The 21,732-nt window shown below is 41.6% G+C and overlaps 1 protein-coding gene across 21 annotated transcripts in view; it reads right to left on the bottom strand.

Moving 5' to 3' along the window:
- The window catches only part of ACACA (acetyl-CoA carboxylase alpha), a 328,649-nt gene that overhangs the window by 138,072 nt on the left and 168,845 nt on the right, over positions 1 to 21,732 (bottom strand). For all 21 annotated transcript variants that reach the window (XR_012514502.1, XM_039476073.2, XM_074388039.1 and 18 more), the window contains 5 exons: positions 17,611 to 17,735; positions 7,745 to 7,858; positions 6,401 to 6,514; positions 4,613 to 4,702; positions 2,543 to 2,661 (listed from right to left, as the gene is read on the bottom strand). Coding sequence is in view for 20 of the 21 variants with exons in the window: in XM_039476073.2 (XP_039332007.1) it covers positions 2,543 to 2,661; positions 4,613 to 4,702; positions 6,401 to 6,514; positions 7,745 to 7,858; positions 17,611 to 17,735 (562 nt within the window). In the remaining variant the exon portion in view is untranslated. The remainder of the gene's footprint in view (positions 1 to 2,542; positions 2,662 to 4,612; positions 4,703 to 6,400; positions 6,515 to 7,744; positions 7,859 to 17,610; positions 17,736 to 21,732) is intronic.

Genomic DNA, 21,732 nt, shown 5'->3' with positions numbered 1-21,732 from the left:
GACCACCTATATGATTAGAGGGTTGAGGGCTTTCAGCCAGCCAGACCTCTGGGAGGGAAGATTGAGTTTAATCATGTAGGCTATGATTTAATCAAGCATGCCTACGTAATGAAGCCCTGATTTTAAAATACTCTGGACACAGAAGGTCAATGGAGCTTCTTGGTTGGTGAACACAAGGATGTGCTAAGAGGGTGGATACACTCTGATTCCACAGGGAACGAACAGGGAAGCTCTGTGTTTAAGACCTTCCCACACTTCACTGTAAGCATCTCTTACATTGGCTGATCCTGACAATAAAACTGTAGTGCTTGAAATCTGTGAGTTGTTCTGAGGGAATTATCAAACTGAGAAAATTGAGGGGACCCTCAAATTTGTAGCCAGTTGGTCAGAAGTGCAAGTGGCCAGGGGATCCCACTTACGGCCCCATCTGAAGTAGGGACAGTTTGGTTGTGGACTGAGCCCTTAGCCTGTGCCATCTGATTTAACTTTGGATGGCTAGTGTTAGAATTCAATTGCAGTACACCAGCTGGTGTCACAATAAGGTTATAAACCCAAATTGTAACACAAACATTTGGGGGGGGGGATATATATCTTATAAAACTAAATTTAACTAGTAAATCTGCAATAACTGAACAAGCTATACTCTGAAATTGAATGTATCATTTTACGATCAAACCTGATCATTTGATCCTCAACAAAAGAACTTTAGATCCATAAAAAAACATTAAAGCAATTTAAACATTTTTCTGGTTTTCACAAAGATGATTTGATGTTTCCTTTTTATTTTGCAATGATCTTCACCTTCACAGTTACACCAGTAACAATGATGGCAATAACAATAATAATCCAGCAGGTTTAAAATTACGCCAACCACCAAGGAAGACTGCAGGATTACTGCCATGTTCAAGTCTGATCTTTATCCACAGGCACGTCCAGATGTTGGGAGGGACAGGTACAGAAGTTTTGAGACCACATCAAACTAACCAAGATTTATCCTCTTGACATAGAAAGGTGAGTAAGATTTCTTAACAAAGTAGTCAAGAAGAATTTCTCTCATTTTTCAGCCAACATTCCCTCACCAAACTGGACATATCCTCAAATAAATAAAAAGTAGGACAGGGGGAACTATCAAGAAAGACAAGGAGAGTGATGAGGAGGGAAGGAAATCAGAAGCTGCCCTGCAACCTGACTACAAATCACTGCCCAAAGGCAAGAGATAGGAGAAAGGCAGGGAGAAAGGGAGACTGCCCTGAGAATTACAAAGAGCATTAAGTATAGCATGTAGTTCTCTACAATTATTCAAGGAATGCAGGAAAAGAAAGAAGACTGAGTGCTGGGCCCATGTGTGCCATGAGTACTTCACCGCTCACTGAAGGACAACCATTCGTTTCTAGAAAATGAGATTCTGAAATCCATGGAGGCAAAAATGTACCAAGAGATGCTTGCTAAATCAAGGATATATGCTTTTCTCTGCCAGCCATAAGGTATTTTTGAAGTAGAGAAGTGAAAGGATATTCTGAGACAAAGAAGACAGGTACTTTTTCTGAAGATGCCTCTGCTCATCTGCCGACATCTGCTGGATCAACAGTGGCATCCAGTGGCCAAAAGTCTCACCACAGACTTCTTTGTCTTCAGAAAGGGTTTCTATTGCTTTCGGTGAAGTGGCAATTTAGAACAAAACCATTTCTGGTGTCTATAACTAAGGTTCCCCAAAGACACAGTACTTTGTAATACCAAGTGAAGAACCAAAGGCCATAAAGAAGAAATGGAGAGGGCAGGTTAAGATTGGCTGTGGTATTATATTTCCTGTGATGTTACTAAAAAGAATGAAAATACAGGAGGGGGTGAACCTATATGTGGGTGGAATTCCTAGATTTTCATTGCCTTAGAATACTTTTAAAAATATGAATCTATAAAATGTTTTCCTTTGAAAACAAAAGCAATTCTGAAATAAAAATGTCCATATGTACATTTTATCTTTTAAAAGACATAGGAAGGGAAGAATAACGTAATTATCACGGCTTAATTCAGTAATTTCTTTGAAATTAAGAAATTTGGTTTTGAAATGTAATTTTTAAAAACTGATTGAATTTCAAGGCTAAATTCAGGTGTCTGTTTTAGGGAGATAATGAAACTGGCTCAGGTATAACCTCAACCCATAGCAAACATATAGAAACGTAAAGCATTCCACCCCAAATTTTTTTGGTCTAATTGCTGATTTAAATTGTTAAAAAGAATGATTTTCTGGCAAAGTTCTAGCAAGTAAAACACTAGTAAATTCTAACTTAAAAACAAAACAAAACAAAACTGTTTCTTCAGTGACATAATGCAAGCAAGAACGAATGGAGTAGTCTTAAACTTTCATCTTACTTAGACCATAATTTGTCTGGCACCAAAAGGCCCATCTCTCATGGTTCATATTGTCCATTTTTTGCTCTACATTTCTAACTAAAAAAACATGGAATTGTCATACACATTACTCCCCTTGATTCTCATGGTAGGCCTCTGGCTGGCTCAGGTGCACATACCCCCTCAAACTCACCTGTTCGGATGAGATGTGGGCAGCATGAACTGGAATTCCACCACACAGGTGTTGTCCTTAAGCTGGCGGTGTTGTACGCTGTTAAGTTCATAGGCAATATAAGCCCTTCGAACATACACCTGGTTCAAAAGTAACCCTCAGTAAATAAACTTGAAAAATAGAAATTAAGAAAATAACCAAGAGAAAGAGTCTTGAAACGAGGTATCTGAGGCAGAAGGTGGTCTACGGGGAGAGAAATCCCAAGACCCTATGTATATATATGTATCTTGCTTTAATTAATGGCTGGACTATACCCACGACTACTAATGAAAACAAAACGAGGCTGCCTCTGCAGGACTCCTATGTGCACTATAAACCTTCTTTCATACTAACCTAAACCCTGGAGAAGGTTTCATCTTTAGCAAAAGACAGCATATAGAACCACAACTATTAATCTATTAAGCATGATCATAGCAACAGAAGACGAAAGCAAGCAGTGAGAAAAATGAGGTGCTGATTTTGAGCCACTTAAGGAGTGAAAACAGAAGACACAGCAATCATAGTATAGTTCAAGTCTGCTATCTCATGTCTTCGTTTTGTGTCCTCTCTGACATCCCCCACCCACTCAAAATCAGTTTCTGGCAAACCCTGGTCAAAAGCGGTAAGGTATAAGCAGTAAGACATAATTTGCTATATGATATCTCAAATACATGAACTTGACTCAAGAGTTAAAGAAACAGCAATAAAATAAAATAAATTTAAATTTTAAAAAAAGAAACAGCAATAGGCTGTATCTCTGCAAAGACTGTCAGTCTAACCTCACACACTTCACAGCAAATTTGCCATGCACATAAAATGCTACCTGAGATTCTATGGCATGGGAAGTATATAAGGAAGCTTCTCCTTAAATGACATGAAAACACTATAAAACACTTAAATGTTTTAAAACTTTTGGTATTTACAGAGTAGGATAATTTACACTCTACCACAGAACACAAATAAAAAGTAACACAAAAGAGCTGGCAACAGATTACCGTGATGTTATAGTACATAAAATCATCTAAAACACTCCTTTTCCCCATCTTCAAAAAACATCTATTTGGCAGCTTTACAACGGTATATAGGACCTGCAATTTTTGTGCTTAATGAGGTAGTGTGCTGTAGTAGAAACAGAAGTCTTTGGAGTCAGATTAGCCTGAGTTCAAATGCAAACTCTTCCATTTTTTATCTATGTGATTTTGGACAAATCTCTTAACCTCTCAGAGTCTCACTTTCTTCTTACTTCCTAAAGTAATTGTAGAATTAAATGAGAAAAATAAAATACCGCCGGGCGCGGTGGCTCAAGCCTGTAATCCCAGCACTTTGGGAGGCCGAGGCGGGTGGATCACGAGGTCAGGAGATCGAGACCATCCAGGTCAACATGGTGAAACCCCGTCTCTACTAAAAATACAAAAAATTAGCTGGGCATGGTGGCGCGTGTCTGTAATCCCAGCTACTCAGGAGGCTGAGGCAGGAGAATTGCCTGAACCCAGGAGGCGGAGGTTGCGGTGAGCCGAGATCGCGCCATTGCACTCCAGCCTGGGTAACGAGAGCGAAACTCCGTCTCAAAAAAAAAAAGAAAAGAAAAAGAAAATACCTAAAACACAGTTCATTAAATGCTATTACTTTCTTTCCTTTGAGGAAGTACTTCATAAGAGCTGCTTGACAATCTAAAACATAACTAAAATCCATTTAATTTGGCCCAAATCACACAATGGTAAGATTACACACATTCTGATCAACCTCATATTTTCACTTTTTGTGTTACAAGGAATCCTAACTCATGATGAAATGGGAGAATTCAAATACCTGGAAAATAGAAACGACTGAAAAATGCTGGCAGCTCTTTTCCTGCGACTGGAACCTAGAAGCTGGTGATGAGTTCAGATGAAACGCTTGAGTACAATATCTGAGTAAACACTTAACTGTTTCAGAGGAAAAGAGACTACCCTTAAGAACCAACCTTAAGTCCAGAGAAACAGAACCAGCATGGCAGCCAAATGGACAGAAGAAATCAGCTAGAAACAAAAACACATTAACATAAATACTTACCTCCAGGGCTGCCATCCTTACTACTTGGTTGCTGTGATAGAAGAAGTTTGGTAGGACATCAAAAATAGATGTTTCTGATAGGATGAGTTTCTAGAAGATAGAAGGACAGGTTTAAGCCTTACACCAAAAGGAGAACAATTTCAATGGACGCTATTTGCCATTTGAAGCATTTAGTGAAACATAAGAATTATGTCTCTGAATGTCATAACCTCTCTGTGCCTCAGCTTCCTGAGCTACAAAGTGGAGAAAATAATAATACCTGTCCTCACAGGGCTGTTGTATTATAGGAGTAAATACATGTAAAATTCTGAAATACTGCATTAACAATGCATTATTTGTATGCTAATATAAGTGTTTATGACTATTATTATCTTTTCCGACATTTATCTGTACTTTCTAAATGTTGTCTTCACCGGGCATGATGGCTCACACCCATAAGCCCAACGTTTTAGGAGGCTGAGGCAGGCAGATAACTTGAGGTCAGGAGTTCGAGACCAGCCTGGGCAACATGGCGAAACCCCATCTCCATTAAAAAATATATAAATTAGCCGGGCGTGGTAGGGAATTCCTGTAATCCCAGCTACTCGGGAGGCCAAGGCACAAGAATTGCTTGAACTCGGCCGGGCGCGGTGGCTCAAGCCTGTAATCCCAGCACTTTGGGAGGCTGAGGCGGGTGGGTCACGAGGTCGAGAGATTGAGACCATCCTGGTCAACATGGTGAAACCCCGTCTCTACTAAAAATACAAAAAATTAGCTGGGCATGGTGGCGCGTGCCTGTAATCCCAGCTACTCAGGAGGCTGAGGCAGGAGAATTGCCTGAACCCAGGAGGCGGAGGTTGCGGTGAGCCGAGATCGCGCCATTGCACTCCAGCCTGGGTAACGAAAGCGAAACTCCGTCTCAAAAAAAAAAAAAAAAAAAAAAAATGAATTGCTTGAACTCAGGAGGTGGAGGTTGCAGTGAACTGAGATTGTGCCACCGCACGCCAGCCTGGGCAACAGAATAAAACTCTGTCTCACTAAAATAAAATAAAATAAAATAAATATTGCCTCAATACTTCACTATGGTAAACCCAGATTTGTACTCCAGTTGAAACCCCAGATTTCAACTATTAACTAAATAAGAAAAAACATCCTTCTTTCCCCTCTAGATTCCCCAGGAGGAAATCTTACTGAAAGCCTAAAGATTCCCCTGGGCCAGATATAACAATGGTATCCTTGTTTCCAGGTAGAAAAATAGAAAGTCATCCCTAAGAACATAATGTTTAAAAATAATTATGGAAGTCCTTCCAATTAGTAGTAAAATTAGCCAATAATCTCTTATAAAATGGGCTTTTTATAAAGCTTAATAGTATTAACATAAAGTTAAAATTAAATAATACTTAAATAGTTTAGTCTCCAGAAGAGTAATTACCTATGTATACGTCTGATTCAAATATCATAAATCATTAGAGAAATGTTTGTGTGTATACATATACCTACCAGAAATCAACCAGCCCTTGTCACTTAATTCTGGCCTAGAATACTCTCTAGGTAAAGTACAAAGATATAGACTTCAACAGGACACTTCTATGAAGTCAGGCCTATTTGAATTTTAAGCTAAACCACAATCCTAACAGCATTTTTACGAAAAAAAATTTCGTTAAGTATAAATCATTTTAGAAAGTCAAGGTATGAAACTCCATTACAAAGAAAATCAAAATTAATTAATCGATTAATTACTTAAACCATGCTTGGGAATAAAGAAGATAAGAGTGCAGAGTGGCAGAAAAGGGTTGTGTGTGTGTGTACCTGCAGGTTCTCAATGCAAAATTGATGTCCATACATGTCAATAGCTGATAGGAAGATAGACTCCACTTGGTTATGGCGAAGCTCATATGATGGCAAGTGGGAGGCAATAAGAACCTAGAATGAGAACAAAATAAGAGGCACATGTTCCTCAGGGAGTGATTATTCTAGGCTCCTATTAGGCAGCTCTGATACAAAAGCAATAAATATAAATCTGTAAGTGCAGGCATCACAGATAAAACAGAGACCAAGTAAAACAACTTCTAGGTCCTGTAACATAAAGCCAGTGCCACCAAATCCTGAATCTTAGTTGACTCTCTCCATGATTTTCGCTGTGGCCAGTTTCCCATGGGGGCCAGGGGGAAGGGAGAGAAAACAGCTTCAATCAAGTTCCATCAGTGTATGTGATTTACCATTGCAAAGCTGCTAGTCCTGGGGACTGCATGACTAGCTGTTAATTGGGAATCAGGTCTGGCAGGGAGCAGCTGTGGTGAAGGTAGATGCAGCAGAGCTAGCCTTTTGCAACTCTGAAGTCGAAAGAAAGACTAGGGAAAGCTGCTTTGACAGCCCCAGGTACTCAGCACCAAGGAGAAGGCGCCAGGAAGTAACACCAACGCCTGTGAGGGGCAGGGAGAGTGAAGGCAGTGTCACAAACAAACAGTGACACGGTAGGATCTGAATACCCTCAGCAGGTCGCTGAGAGGTTCAATAACTTTGAGTAATTCAGTGACATGGATACAACTGTAGAGAAAGCAGAAGGTCACTGAACAGCTTCAAATGCTGCTTCCTTGTCAATGCCCAAGCACTGAAACACAAAGGGAGCGCCAACTCTCGGCTTCCCTGCTGAAACCTTTTGGAATGGAAATGAAGACTGCAGGGTGAAACTCACTGGACTTCTCTGGGGTTGTTCAGATTGCTACCGCCTAAGATTCATTTCATTATCTTTCTGCTTTCCACACTTGATTATTTCCTGTACACTTAGAAGTTTTCATCTGCTTCTAAGCTCCTTTGGGAAGTAAGAAATACTGAGTCTATTTCCTTCCCTCAGTGTCCTTTGCTCCACCTGACACTGGTTTACTAACACAGGGCTACTAGGGAGGGAAGGGAATGATCCCAGGATTTTTTTTTAATGGGGAAAGGGCTTCCATTTTAAAGAGACTCAGCATTAATCTTTGCCTTTCGCTTTAAAAAACATACCACATGAAAACATTTGTTCTGAGGAAAATGTGACATATATAGAAAACTGCATGTTCTTTGTAAGATAATTAAGCACAAGTTCATCGTGTCTAGGCCTGCCTGATCTATGAAAGCCATCCCTTCTTTAAGAAAACCAACAAATGTCCTTACCTGGCGCGCTCGAAGTGCTACTTTAGCATTGGTGGTCTTACTGAGTTGAGTGAGCTCTGTGAGAATATTCAGCAGTTCATCAGTGAGAGTAGGGTCCCGGCCACACAACTGATCCTAATTGTTAATGTAAAAAAAGAACATAGATAGCCATATTGAAAAGAACAGGTGGACAGGATTTTGAAATGGAGAAAAGGAATGAAAACAAAGTAAACATGGCTGCATTAATAAGAAAATGCAAACTTCCCGTTATTTTTACCCTAAACAATGTGGTAAAGAAGATCCCAGAGGAAGTTTGGCTAAGGAGAGGCAGCCCAAATCCCTCAGTCATTCAGAATTCCTAATATGTTTCCTTATAAATCAACACTATACCTTGTAACAAGCAGAAGAACTCATTAGAGACCACTAAAAGAGCCCAAGGGGATTCTGAGTGAGAAATAATAGATTACGTCTCAAAGTTTTAAGAGAAAGTTTTAAATAGCAGGGACTAAAGGCCTTCCTGTTTCCTCTCCCACTTTATGAAAGAAGGTGGATATAAGGCAAAAAGAAGCACTCCTCTTCAGCGACCCAGGAAGAGGCAAAACAAACACAACAACAAATTATTTATAAACATACACTAACTAAAAACACCATCTCATATCCTGGCAACTCTGCATCCCAATTCATTTCTCTTCTTCCTGTACCAAGAATCATTCCATGATACTTAGACATGTGAATCCTTAGCTGAATTAGAGGAAAAAAACAAGTTCCTACTATAGGATCCGTGGTTTATTCAGTATTGGGTCCTTCTTTTTCTAAGAAGTAAAAAATGTTAAGAAAAAAATTCCAATCATATTCTGAGAGAAATATTCTTAATGGAGTCCAGTGGAATATCCGTTTATTCCCTAAATTCAGCCATTATCCATGCAATTTCCATCTAAGCTAAAAAAAACGGTAAATACAATTTTTATGAATGTCTGTCCTTGTTGAATTTTACAGAGCTACTGGTAGTGGTATTATTAACACCACACCATATAAAATATATCCATTTAGTTATCCCTCCCTCTACTTTTAAGTAATTGCCTTGGCTGGGCAGGGTGGCTCACACCTGTAATTCCAGCATTTTGGGAGGTCAAGACAGGAGGATTGCTTGAGCCCAGGAGTTCACGACCAGCCTGGGCAACATGGCAAGACCCCATCTCTAAAAATAAAAACTTTTAAAAAGACAGAATTGCCTTTATATTTTAATAAATATTTATTCTCCCCCTACTCCAATGGGACATGAAAGAAGACCAGTCCCCAAGGGGCCTGCTTGTTAATCTTCTTCCCACCTTGATTATCAGGCCTTTTCTTGAAGAATTTCTATTTCACACTTAACCTTCCCTGTCTTGGGGAACCTGTTTATAGACATTTATCACAGCAGTATAAATAAATGCATGGGACTTTTGGCCGTTGGGGAAGACATACTTTTTGCAAAATCCCTACCTTCCACATCACAAGGTAAATACTTTTGAAATACTCAATGCCATTATGCTGGGAAGGTTTCTCAAATCTTTTATTTTATTTTATTTTAAAGAAAATGGTATAATGAGACTCTGGTTCCCTAATCCACCAACCGGAGGTCTGCTCTGACTGTCCAGAGTCATAAAACATATGATGGGATTTATAATTAAGGAAGTGCAAGTACTGTTTTCACCCATTTTACCCAGATAATTCACTCAACTGAGTGAGAAAAATAAAAGCTGCTATTAAAGTGAAGATAAATCCAGGATTCTACTGAACATGTAGCACAGATTAGAGGGCCTGTTCTACCTATCCTAGGCATAAAAGCAAAGAGGCGAAAGAAAATGCAACTAAGTCTCACCTTTTGCTGAAAACGAATGAGCAAAACAGAATTTCAAAGGAATATGTAAAATTACCAAAAACAGGACCATAAAAAGACAGAAGGAAAGAATTGATCATTAAGAGCAGGTAGAGAAACCAAGATAAATTTTTCCTACCTAAGTCCCTTTCCTAATGTTCTTAAAGAGCAAACCTACTCCTTTCTGAGGTATTTACTTCAAGCATTGGAATGACCCACCAAAAGGCCTAAAAACATAAGAAGTGTACTGGGTAATGCCACAACTCAGCTCCTCTGGACAAAGCCAGATTAAAGTCTCAACATCAAAAACAAAAGCCGGGTTAGGCGCGGCGGCTCATGCCTGTAATCCCAGCACTTTGGGAGGCCGAGGCAGGTGAATCACGAGATCAGGAGTTCAAGACCAGCCTGGCCAAGATGGTAAAACCCTGTCTCTACTAAAAATACCAAAAATTAGCCAGGAATGGTGGCACATGCCTGTAATCCCAGTTACTTAGGAGGCTGAGGCAGAGAACTGCCTAAACCTGGGAGGCGGAGGATGCAGTGAGCCGAGACCGCGCCACTGCACTCCAGCTCTGGGCAACAGAGAGGCTCTAATAAACAAACAAACAAACAAACAAACAAGCCAACACGACAAAATGAGAACACTAATCACCTCCACAACCAATATCAGATTTCATATGAAATGCATTCCCTTTAAAGGAAATCTAAGTTTACCTTTAGAGATTAAACTAAAATTTTTTTAAATGGAGTTATCCTCTTGCTTAGCTACAGATCATGTTCTAACTTAAAAGAAAAAACAAAGCAAAACACATAAACCACTTTTTTTTTTTAAAAAAACCACTTTTTCATTTCGTCTTTCCACTGTGAGAGAAAGGCAGTAAGAAAGGGCTAAGTGAAAATGAAACAGTATCTGTAAGAAAAGCGAACTACAGAGATTAGAAAAAATAAATGTAGGCCAGGTGCGGTCGCCCACGCCTGTAATCCCAGCACTCTGGGAGGCTGAGGCAAGTGGATCACCTGAGGTCAGTTCGAGACCAGACTGACCAACATGGTGAAACCCTGCCTCTACTAAATACAAAAAATTAGCTGGGCATGGTGGCACATGCCTGTAATCCCAGCTACCTGAGAGGCTGAGGCTGGAGAATTCCTTGAACACTGGAAACAGAGGTTGTAGTGAGCTGAGATCATGCCATTGCACTCTAGCCTGGGTAACGAGAGTGAAACTCTGTCTAAAAAAAAACTTAAATTAATATATGTGAGGTAGTTAGCAAACACACATTATTAACCACTATTTTCATTAGTCTATTCTAACTTGGAAGTTTTCCACTCAAATATTTTCTCCACTATCATCATGAATACTCAGAAAAAAACTGGCAACAGAAGATTATGTGCAGAGTAACTTTCTTAACCCTGTCTTCTCCTTCACTTAGACATAGCATTCAGGTTCTAAAAGAAAACACCAGGCCGGGCGCGGTGGCTCAAGCCTGTAATCCCAGCACTTTGGGAGGCCGAGGCGGGTGGATCACAAGGTCAAGAGATCGAGACCATCCTGGTCAACATGGTGAAACCCCATCTCTACTAAAAATACAAAACATTAGCTGGGCATGGTGGCGCGTGCCTGTAATCCCAGCTACTCAGGAGGCTGAGGCAGGAGAATTGCCTGAACCCAGGAGGCGGAGGTTGCGGTGAGCCGAGATCGCGCCATTGCACTCCAGCCTGGGTAACAAGAGCGAAACTCCGTCTCAAAAAAAAAAAAAAAAAAAAAAAAAGAAAACACCAAAGTTTTACAGAACCACCCATCCTAAGATGCCAACTAACATCCAACAGGAATTTTATTACCCTCTGTCCTAGAGACAGGCTTCTTTTGCGCAAGTGGACAAACCAACATCACCATCTAATCCTGGTGAGCGTTTTGTTAACACCTTCAGATGGTGTCTAGGTCAGTAGATGTGTTTAGTCAATATAAAAAGGTTTGTTTAAAGAGCCAATCTGCTGATTTTGGGATTACAGGTCACTTGCAAAAATCCACCAACCAAAAGTCTGTTCCAACTGTCCAGAGTCATGAAACGAAGTAAAAATTACTATTCAGCCATACTAGTACAAAACAGTTATTTCTTGCTTTTACTTTTGACCTAGATAGTAGCTAACTACAGGAAATAGTTTGAATTTGCAGAAATATAACAAACATGATAAAATGTTAAACCCATAGCCAAGGCTGGGCATGGTGGCTCATGCCTGTAAATCCCAGCACTTTGGGAGGCTGAGGTGGGCAGATCACGAGGTCAAGAGACAGAGACCATCCTGGCCAACACAGCGAAACCCCATCTTGGCTAAAATACAAAAATTAGCTGGGCATGGTGGCACGTGCCTGTAGTCTCAGCTACTTGAGAGGCTGAGGCAGGAGAATTGTTTGAAGCCAGGAGGCGGAGGTTGCAGTGAGCCGAGATCGTGCCACTGCAATCCAGCCTGGCGCCTGGAGAAAGAGCGAGACTCTGTCTCAAAACATAAAAAACAAAAAACATCAGCAACAACAACAAAACCACAGCCAAAGTTATGCAGCTGACTGACAGAAGAAAACATAGTCCAATTTGATCCTAGTATCCAAGGCACTGAAAGCCTCTGAGGAAGGCAATTCAAAATGAAAAGAATGTGACCTTATGTGTAATGCCCTCAATACACTGACTATTGCTCACCTGGGTAGATACTAATCTCAGTATCAGCAATGAACTGGTAGCTTCTTCTAGTCATCCCTGTACTTTTTGATATCCCCAAAATGTCATGGGGTTAGTTTATCAAGAAATTGTTACTATCACCCTTATTCAGTGAATGTGGAATCACTGAGAAAGACTTTTCTTCTTTACTTACATATTGGACAAAATTATTTGTAGTCAGATTAAGACGAGGAAGGCAAGGTGTTGATCAGCATTTTAAGTTCTCTCCATGTAAACCAAATCCGGGGTTCATATGCTTGGCATTACTCATACAGAAGCATGGTTTATCGCATGTTCATGTGGACCGTAACAAAAATAAGTTATAAGCAGGAAGACGACTTAAGGTGGCTACAGGGTATGTACATTGCCATCTAAACAGCTATGAAGATGTTAATACTTTGTATTTGTACCAATTAGCTTAACCTGGCTGAAGAGTTCCTTAAATATCTCTAAGCAAACGTAAACAATATTCTGAGTCTAAGCTTTTTCCTGTAAAGTTAAATTTAAGCAATTTAAGAAGAGCTTCCAAAAACTAAATTTACTATTGGTCTTCCAGACTTTGTATTAAATTGTGGTACAATGTCCCTCTAAACGGAGGAAACTTGATAGGACTTTCATCTGATAGCCTTTCATCTGACACTCCGCTTACCAGAGAGACTGAAAGAATACCAGAAATTTGCTCAAGAGTCCTTGAGGCAAGTTACCACTGGGCAAGTTACGCTAACACCTGGAAACGATGAAGGTACCTCTTTGCTGGAGCAGCCCATGTCCCATGACATTGACTCATGGAAGCCGTATTTTCTTGATACTTCCCTCCCTGCAGGTTCCAAAGCCCCAGAAATCATCATCTAGCTCAGCAAAGCATACTATCAACATTTCTACTTCCAGAAAGCAGAGAATGGAATGCTGGGCACATAACTATCAATCAAGCAGCCAAGATATGCAAAGAAAGGGGAAGCAGCAGAGAACACAAGCTGGGGGGATCAAAGTGCTGCCATGTGCAGGTGACATCTGTAAAAGACACTAAGATTTGCAGAAAGAATGATCCAAACAACCAAAATGGCTCTTACCAGCTACACTACCTTTAGTGCAGACGTGGGTGAGGAGGAGGGAGAGGAAGGAGGAAAGGGGAGCAGCTAAGCGTTGTCAAAGAGGAAAAGAGGAAGACATGGCCAGCGTTCAGTCACATCAGATCAGAAAGGGGCGCCGTCTAAGCTTTCATCAGATCAGAAAGGGGCGCCGCCTAAGCTTTCAGTGTTCCCCAAGTCACTGCTAGCTGGCCCTGACCCTGATCTGATCATCAGTTAACTCTTGATTTCTGAATCTCTAAGATGAAATAAAAACAACTGATACTTGAAAGAAATTAATGACATGAAAGCTTAATCCTCTTAGGTTTACTGGGTCCTCACTTTTTTTTTTTTTTTTTAAAGAAAAATGTATTACACCAAAATAAAGAAAAGGACAAATTCAGTTTCCTGGTTCACATGTTCAACTGTACTTCTCCTCCTCCTTCTCTTCCCTCCCTCCTCCTCCTCTTCTTCCTCTTCCCTTCCTCCTCCTCCTCCTCCTCCTCTTCCCCTCCTCCTCCTCCTCCTCCTCTTCCCTTCCTCCTCCTCCTCCTCCTCCTCCCTCTTCCCTTCCTCCTCCTCCTCCTCCTTCTCCTCTTCCCTTCCTCCTCCTCCTCCTCCTCCCCTCCTCCTCCTCCTCCTCCCCTCCTCCTCCTCCTTCTCCTCTTCCCTTCCTCCTCCTCCTCCTCCCCTCCTCCTCCTCCTCTTCCCCTCCTCCTCCTCCTCCTCCTCTTCCCCTCCTCCTCCTCCTCTTCCCTTCCTCCTCCTCCTCCTCCTCTTCCCTTCCTCCTCCTCCTCCTCCTCCTCTTCCCCTCCTCCTCCTCTTCCTTCCTCCTCCTCCTCCTCCTCCTCTTCCCTTCCTCCTCCTCCTCCTCCTCTTCCCCTCCTCCTCCTCCTCCTCCTCCTCTTCCCTTCCTCCTCCTCCTCCTCCTCCTCTTCCCTCCTCCTCCTCTTCCTTCCTCCTCCTCCTCCTTCCCCTCTTCCCTTCCTCCTCCTCCTCCTCTTCCCCTCCTCCTCCTCTTCCCTTCCTCCTCCTCCTCCTCCTCTTCCCTTCCCTCCTCCTCCTCCTCTTCCCTTCCTCCTCCTCCTCCTCCCTTCCTCCTCCTCCTTCTCCTCTTCCCTTCCTCCCTCCTCCTCCCTTCCCCTCCTCCTCCTCCTCCTCTTCCCTTCCTCCTCCTCCTCCTCTTCCCTTCCTCCTCCTCCTTCTCCTCTTCCCTTCCTCCTCCTCCTCCTCCTCCTCCCTCCTCCTCCTCCTCCTCTTCCCCTCCTCCTCCTCCTCCTCTTCCCCTCCCTCCTCCTCCTTCTCCTCTTCCCCTCCTCCTCCTCCTTCCTCTCCCCTCCTCCTCCTCCTCCTCCTCTTCCCTCCTCCTCCTCCTCTTCTTCCCTCCTCCTCCTCCTCCTCTTCCCCTCCTCCTCTTCCTCCTTCCCCTCTTCCCTTCCCTCCTCCTCCCTCCTCCTCTTCCCCTCCTCCTCCTCCTCCTCCTCTTCCCCTCCTCCTCCTCCTCTTCCCCTCCTCCTCCTCCTCCTCCTCTTCCCCTCCCTCCTCCTCCTCCTCCTCCTCTTCCCTCCTCCTCCTCTTCCCTTCCTCCTCCTCCTCCTCCTCCTCTTCCCTTCCTCCTCCTCCTCCTTCTCCTCTTCCTCCTCCTCCTCCTCCTCTTCCCCTCCTCCTCCTCCTCCTTCTCCTCTTCCCTTCATCCTCCTCCTCCTCCTCTTCCCCTCCTCCTCCTCCTCCCTTCCTCCTCCTCCTCCTCTTCCCCTCCTCCTCCACCTCCCCCTCCTCCTCCTCTTCCCCTCCTCCTCCTCCTCCTCTTCCCCTCCTCCTCCACCTCCCCTCCTCCTCCTCTTCCCCTCCTCCTCCTCTCCTCTTCCCTTCCTCCTCCTCCTCCTCCTCCTCCTTCCTCCTCCTCCTCCTCTTCCCTCCTCCTCCTCCTCCTCCTCTTCCCTTCCTTCCTCCTCCTCCTCCTCCTCCTCTTCCCTTCCTCCTCCTCCTCCTCCTCCTCCTCTTCCCTTCCTCCTCCTCCTCCTCCTCTTCCCTTCCTCCTCCTCCTCCTCCTCTTCCCTTCCTCCTCCTCCTCCTCCTCTTCCCTTCCTCCTCCTCCTCCTCCTCCTCCTCTTCCCTTCCTCCTCCTCCTCCTCCTCCTCTTCCCTTCCTCCTCCTCCTCCTCCTCCTCTTCCCTTCCTCCTCCTCTTCCTCCTCCTCCTCCTCCTCCTCCTCCATCCTATTCACACAAACTCAAACTCTGAAACAGCTCTTTTCTCTAAAGAGCTCAGCCTGTTGGAAAGAAAGTTTGCGTACTATCTATGCAGATAAGGAGTAACCAGGACGACAAGGTGGGGAAAAAGAACAGCAGCAAGTCAGAGTCCCATTGGCTTCTGCCTGTGCTGACTGGCAAAAGCAGAAAGCAAAGCCTCAAAGCAGTCCTCTGACAGGGCCCAACGCCTCTGCGGCGCCCCCCGTGTAATTACACACTTGAGCGACTGGACTCTGAAGAAAATTGAAGGCCTGAGCTCCGAACAGCTGCCATTTTCTCTCTCCATCACACCAGCGTGATTACTTGAGAAATGAACAGCCCCGGCTCAAAGCTACTCCAGAATTCTCAGAGGAAATATGGCTCTGTGTTCCAATAATGAGATTCTTAAGGCAAGCGTTACTTACAATCACTCCGCAAAAGGAGCGAGCTGAGCCCCTATATCTTACAAATTAGAATTTAAGAAACCCAGCGACAGTCTTGGACGATCATTACTCTTCTGCTGCTCCAAGGATTCTAGGCTTTGGTCTATTTTTAGCGCAGAAAACTGTTAAGTTCTTAAAAAGGTAATCATAATAAAAAGAAAAACTCACCATAATTAGCTTCCTATAGAGGCAAATTCCACCCCATTCTAGGTCCAAACTGACGGATTCTTCCACCCTCCTCAGCATTACCCTTTTTTGCCGGAACGTCTTAGCTTTATCCAAGTAAGATTTAACAATGCTTTCATTAAATTTTTTTTAAAAATCTAAATAGTCTTTCTTCCTTCTTTTGAATGAGAAAAAAAAAATCAGCAAGTTGCCACAGATAACATTTCTTAGCTGAAACCTGTCACCTGGGGAAAGTTGAAATATTACATTGTGCTGATATATATATTTTTCCCTCTCAAGTGCGTCTTCCGGTTTCCCCACCATCTAGCTATTCTAGGGTAGCAAAAGCAATGAATTCTCCCTATAATTACATATTTTTTAAAATGGCTATTCTTAAAAATGTTATATGCTTTAGAGTTAACCAGCTAGGCAGATAACTGAATGAGTGGCACTCTTGTTAATCAGAGATGTGAGGTAGATAGTTTCCCTTCATTCTAAAGTATGAAATAAAAAATGGCTGTAAAGATGTATTTTTTTTCCTCCATGAAAAATGATGGAATTAAAGTACCAGGAATGCCAATTCCACGAAGGGACAGGAAAGAAAACTCTAGGAGTGAAAAGGTGCGATAGTCCCCCAAAAGACAAGCATGCAGCAAGCAGCAAGGCAAATGCTCAGGACCACTCTAGGAACAGTCCTACTATGCTAATTCCGACAACTAACTCAACCAGAACATGCTAGGAGTGAAGGACGTGCAAGTCATCTTTTAATGCCTTCAGCCCCTAGAAATTCCACCCACTGGCCAAATAAACGCACACTGGCTCTCCTCACACTTGCCAGGCTCACTCCGCATTCCTACTTCCTACTTATTCTTACATCACTTAAGTTACAGGGACATTTACCACCAATACAATAATGCGAGCTTAGATTTCAATACAGATAAAAAGGGATCAGTGAAGATGCAGAACACATTTGCATTTCTCTGGCTGGGGAGGAGCAGTGCTAGATTTCTTTTCTTTCTTTTTTAAGTTTCACATGAGAGCCATTGCTTATATCTATGGAAGAAGAGTTAAAATCAAGAGTATACTGGCTAAATAAGATGAAATTCTAAAGCTACCATCATGATGACCACAGGAATGGTGAAGCACGGGGCATTTCTAAACAGTCAGGAGATGTAAGTTCCAGTGTATGACTATATGCATAATGGCCAGAATAGTCCTTTTCTCACTAGAGCAGGTTCCTTCAGACCAAGGACAAAGGTAGATGTGAGAAACTGTTAATCCACAGCTCAAGCCCCACTCATCCCATAATTACAAAAGGCAGCAGTTTTTTCTCTAACCACAGCCATCAGAAGGAAAAAATGCTTTTTGCGTATCATCCACCGTCCTTACGAGTTCTGAAAAATGCTACTCACAATAAGCATTGTGACCAGAAGATTCTTCTTGGTGACTTGGGCGTGAGAGAAGATGTAGTTCAGCACGGTGTTCATGTCACTTTTGTTCTCTTCCCGGAGGGTAAATACACATTTATCATAGTGACCTGCATGCCATGAAAAAAAACTGGGTCTCACCTGTGTATGAATGTTCACATATACATGCTATTTGCTTTGTACTATCTATAATTTATGAGACAAGCAGTGAGAAGAAACATCTTAAGGATTTTCTTAGATGAATTTGTACAGAAACTGGCAATGCGATTTAGTAAAAGGAACACTGGACTAGGAGTCAGGCAATTTGTATATAAGATCTGGGTTCGAGGCCTAGCTCTTTTAGCAACTTACTGTATGCTCCTGGGCAAATAATTTTACCTTTCTGGGCCTCCATTTTACTTAATTTTTTAAAAATTGGGGAGATAGATGTGCCTTATTTAGACTGAAGGGTTGGGGATAACTCCAACCCCAGTCTTACCCTAAAATCTCTCATGATTTCCTTAGGAGAGAAAGTGCTGCTGTTTAAAAAGCAATGTAAGTATCATTCAACTCGATGATTTTTAAGGTCTCCCCCAAGAGCTTGAGATTCTGTTTCCGTTTGACTCACAGAAAATAGTTCACCCTAACCAGTAGCAACAGTTTTAACTAAAAAAATAAAACCACACCAAACTTGGCAATATCCATGAGAAGTGTGGCTGCTATCCCTGGAATCAACATTCTCTTCTTTGAGTCCTTGAAACAGCTAAGCAATGCCTCGGAACGCCAAATCCAACCCAAGGTATAGATCAAGGAGAACCTTGCATTAAGTCAAAAGGTCTGTAGGGAGACTAAAGTTATGCATATTTTCACTTGCCTTCCATAAGGCCACCAGGGGCAGGTTAGTTCTGAGTAGGAAAGCTATGTTTTACAACAGAAGCATAAGCCTCTGGTACACTACAGTGATATCTACCATGGGATGTAAGTAATATTCAGTTCTTTAGAAAACAGCTTACCTCAGAATTAAATTTCCAAGTAAAGAAGAATTAGTATTTGAATATTCTCAAGGGTCAGAATTTTATGAAATCATGAAAATAGTAAAGGATTATCACCTCAGTTCAGATTCCATGTTAGGTTACAAACCAGAACAGTGGCATTCAAACTGCATTATCGTGGTTTCCTAGAATACTGAGTAGCTTGGACCACAGTAACCAGGCTTTTAACTGTTTTAAAGATTAGAGATTGACATAAGCAATTTTTTTTTCACAAATGAAACTATTATTTGAAAAACAATGGACTACAATATCCAGAGAGCTGCCAATTTCATAAAAGACACATTCTGACCAAAAGAGAAGCTGTTTAGAAGTTAGCTGTTCTGTATTAATATTTTTCTCTACCAAGACTTAGCTTTGGAGTGACAACACAAATACACTTTGGCAGTAGGACCAGGGGAAATAAACATAATACATTTACCCAGGGTGAGGAGAGATATTAACAGAAAGAAAGCAATGATACTTCTTTTTTTGACTTTGAAGATCTTGCATACCAAGATACTCCTTAAAAAATGTTTAATAGGCCAGGTGCGGCGGCTCACACCTGGAGTCCCAGCACTTTGGGTGGCCAAGGAGAGTGGATCACTGGAGGTCAGGAGTTGGAGATCAGCCTGGCCAACAAGGTGAAACCCTGTCTCTACTAAAATTACAAAAATTAGCCAGGCATGGTGGCGCACATCTCCAATCTCGGCTACTCAGAAGGCTGAGGCAGGAGAATCACTTGAATCTAGGAGGCAGAGGTTGCAGTGAGCCAAGATCACACCACTGCCCTACAGCCTGGGTGTCAGAGTGAGACTCTGTCTCAAACACACACTCAAACACACACACACCCACACACCCACACACCCACACACACACACCCCTACCCCAAAACAAAATACCTAATTATGAAATATACACACAGAATATATAAAACATATGGTATCAGTTGAAATAAGCACTCATATGTTATTTTAAAGCTATTAAATTTTAATAGAACATCTTTAGTATCTCTGAAGACTCCTCCACAGAAACAACTACTAAGCTGAATTTTACGTTAACTGTTCTTTTGCATTTCTTAACTTTTATTATCAAGGTATGCATAGTTTAATTTTCCTGGTTTTGAACCTGAAAACAATGGAATCACTGTACCATTTCTTTTTCTTAACATTGTAGTTTTGAGATTCATCCTTTTGTTCAGTGTATGCCTTGGGCATCCATTTTCACTGCTCTATAGTAATACACGGTAGGGATACTTCGATGATCTACTCTACCTAGGTATAGATTGTTTCTTGTCTTTTTTGAGATTACGAACAGTGCTGTCACCAACAGTCCTCTATATGACTCCTAGGAAACATGCAATAGTTTCTCTAGAGTACGTTTTCTATGAGTAAAATTACTAGGTTAAAGAATACAAATAATTTCAACTTTATTAAGTACTGACCAACTATTACCCAAAGTGGTAAACCAATTTGTACTTCATGTACAGAAGCAATGAAGATGATGATGTGACTTTTAAATTTTTGCCCATTTCATTATAGTTTTGATTCATATGTCTCTAATTACTAACGGGATTGAGCATCTTTGTGTAAGTTTATGTATTATTTGTACTTCCTCTTCTATAAAATATCTTTCTGTATCTTTTGCTCAGTTTCCTATTAGTATGTCTTTAACTTGGTGATTCATAGCAATTCTCTAGATACTTCTAATTCTTTTTTAGGTGTATACTTTGTAAGTATCTTCTCACACTTTATGGATTATATTTTCAGTCTCTCTTTTTTTGGAGACAGTGTCTTTCTCTGTCACCATGGCTGAAGTGCAGTGATGTGATCATGGCTCACTGCAGCCTCAATCGCCCCAGGCTCAGGTGATCCTCCAACCTGAGCCTCCCAAGAAGCTGAGACTACAGGCACACACCACTACACCCGGCTAATTTGTGTATTTTTTGCAGAGATGGGGTCTTGATACATTGCCCAGGCTGGTCTCGAACTCCTGAGCTCAAGCAATCTGCCAGCTTCAGCCTCCCAAAGTGCTAGGATTACAGGCTTTTCAGTCTCTTTATGGTGTATTTTGATGAACAGAATTTCTTGAGTGGGGTTTAAGTAATCAACCTTTCAACAAAATCTTCCTATCCTGAGATTATAATAATATTTTCCTAAACATTTAATAGCTTCACCTCTTTCGTACATATTTAAGTCTTTAATTTATCGGGAATTGATTTTTGTTTATAGGTATAAGATAGAGATTCCATTTCTTTCTTTCCTTTTTTCTTAAAAATAACCCATGTGCTAGTATCATCTATTGAAAAAAAAAAAATCCATCCTTTCCTCATGATCTACAATGCCTCGTCTATCATAAAATAAGTTTTCATATATGGGTGAATCTGTTTCTGGGCCACTGTGTTCCACTGATCTATAAATCTGTCCCTATACCTATATCATACTTTCTTAATTAATATGGCTTTATATTAAATATTGATATCTGATTGGGAGATCTTGTATTTATTTGGAAGTATCTTGGTTATTGTAAGACTTGTCTTTTATGGAAATTTTAGAATTAGCACTACAAATATCCTAACAGAATTATTATTGAAATGTCAACCTACAGATGAATTTAGGAAGAATCTGCACCTAATAGTGTACATTCCAATTTAAGACCTTGATAATTTATTTAAATCTTCTTTATTACTATAATCTTCTTGATTATAATTTTCTCCAAAAGAGGCTTGCACACTTTTTGTTACATTTACTCCTTAGTATTTCATCTTTTTGGTTACTGTTTTATCAACGAATTAATTAATTATTTAGAGACAGGCTCTTGCTCTGTCGCCTGGGCTGAGTGCAGTGATCCAATCACAGCTCACTTCACCTTTGAAACCCTAGGCTCAGGCAATCCTCTTGTTTCAGTCTCTTGACTGGGTAGGACTATAGGCATGTGCCACCCTGCCTGGCCAATTGTTTTTAATTTTTTGCAGCAATGGGATCTTACTATGTTGCCCAGGATGGTCTCAAACTCCTGGCCTCAAGCAATCCTCCTCTCCTGGCCTCCCAAAGTGCTGAGATTATAAGCATGAGCCATTACAACCAGCCTGCTATTTTAA

This window comes from Saimiri boliviensis, chromosome 17, assembly GCF_048565385.1.
Source record: "Saimiri boliviensis isolate mSaiBol1 chromosome 17, mSaiBol1.pri, whole genome shotgun sequence".
Lineage (NCBI taxonomy): Eukaryota > Metazoa > Chordata > Mammalia > Primates > Cebidae > Saimiri > Saimiri boliviensis.
Note: the sequence above shows the minus strand (reverse complement) of the source record. Positions and strands in the feature narration are given on the sequence as shown.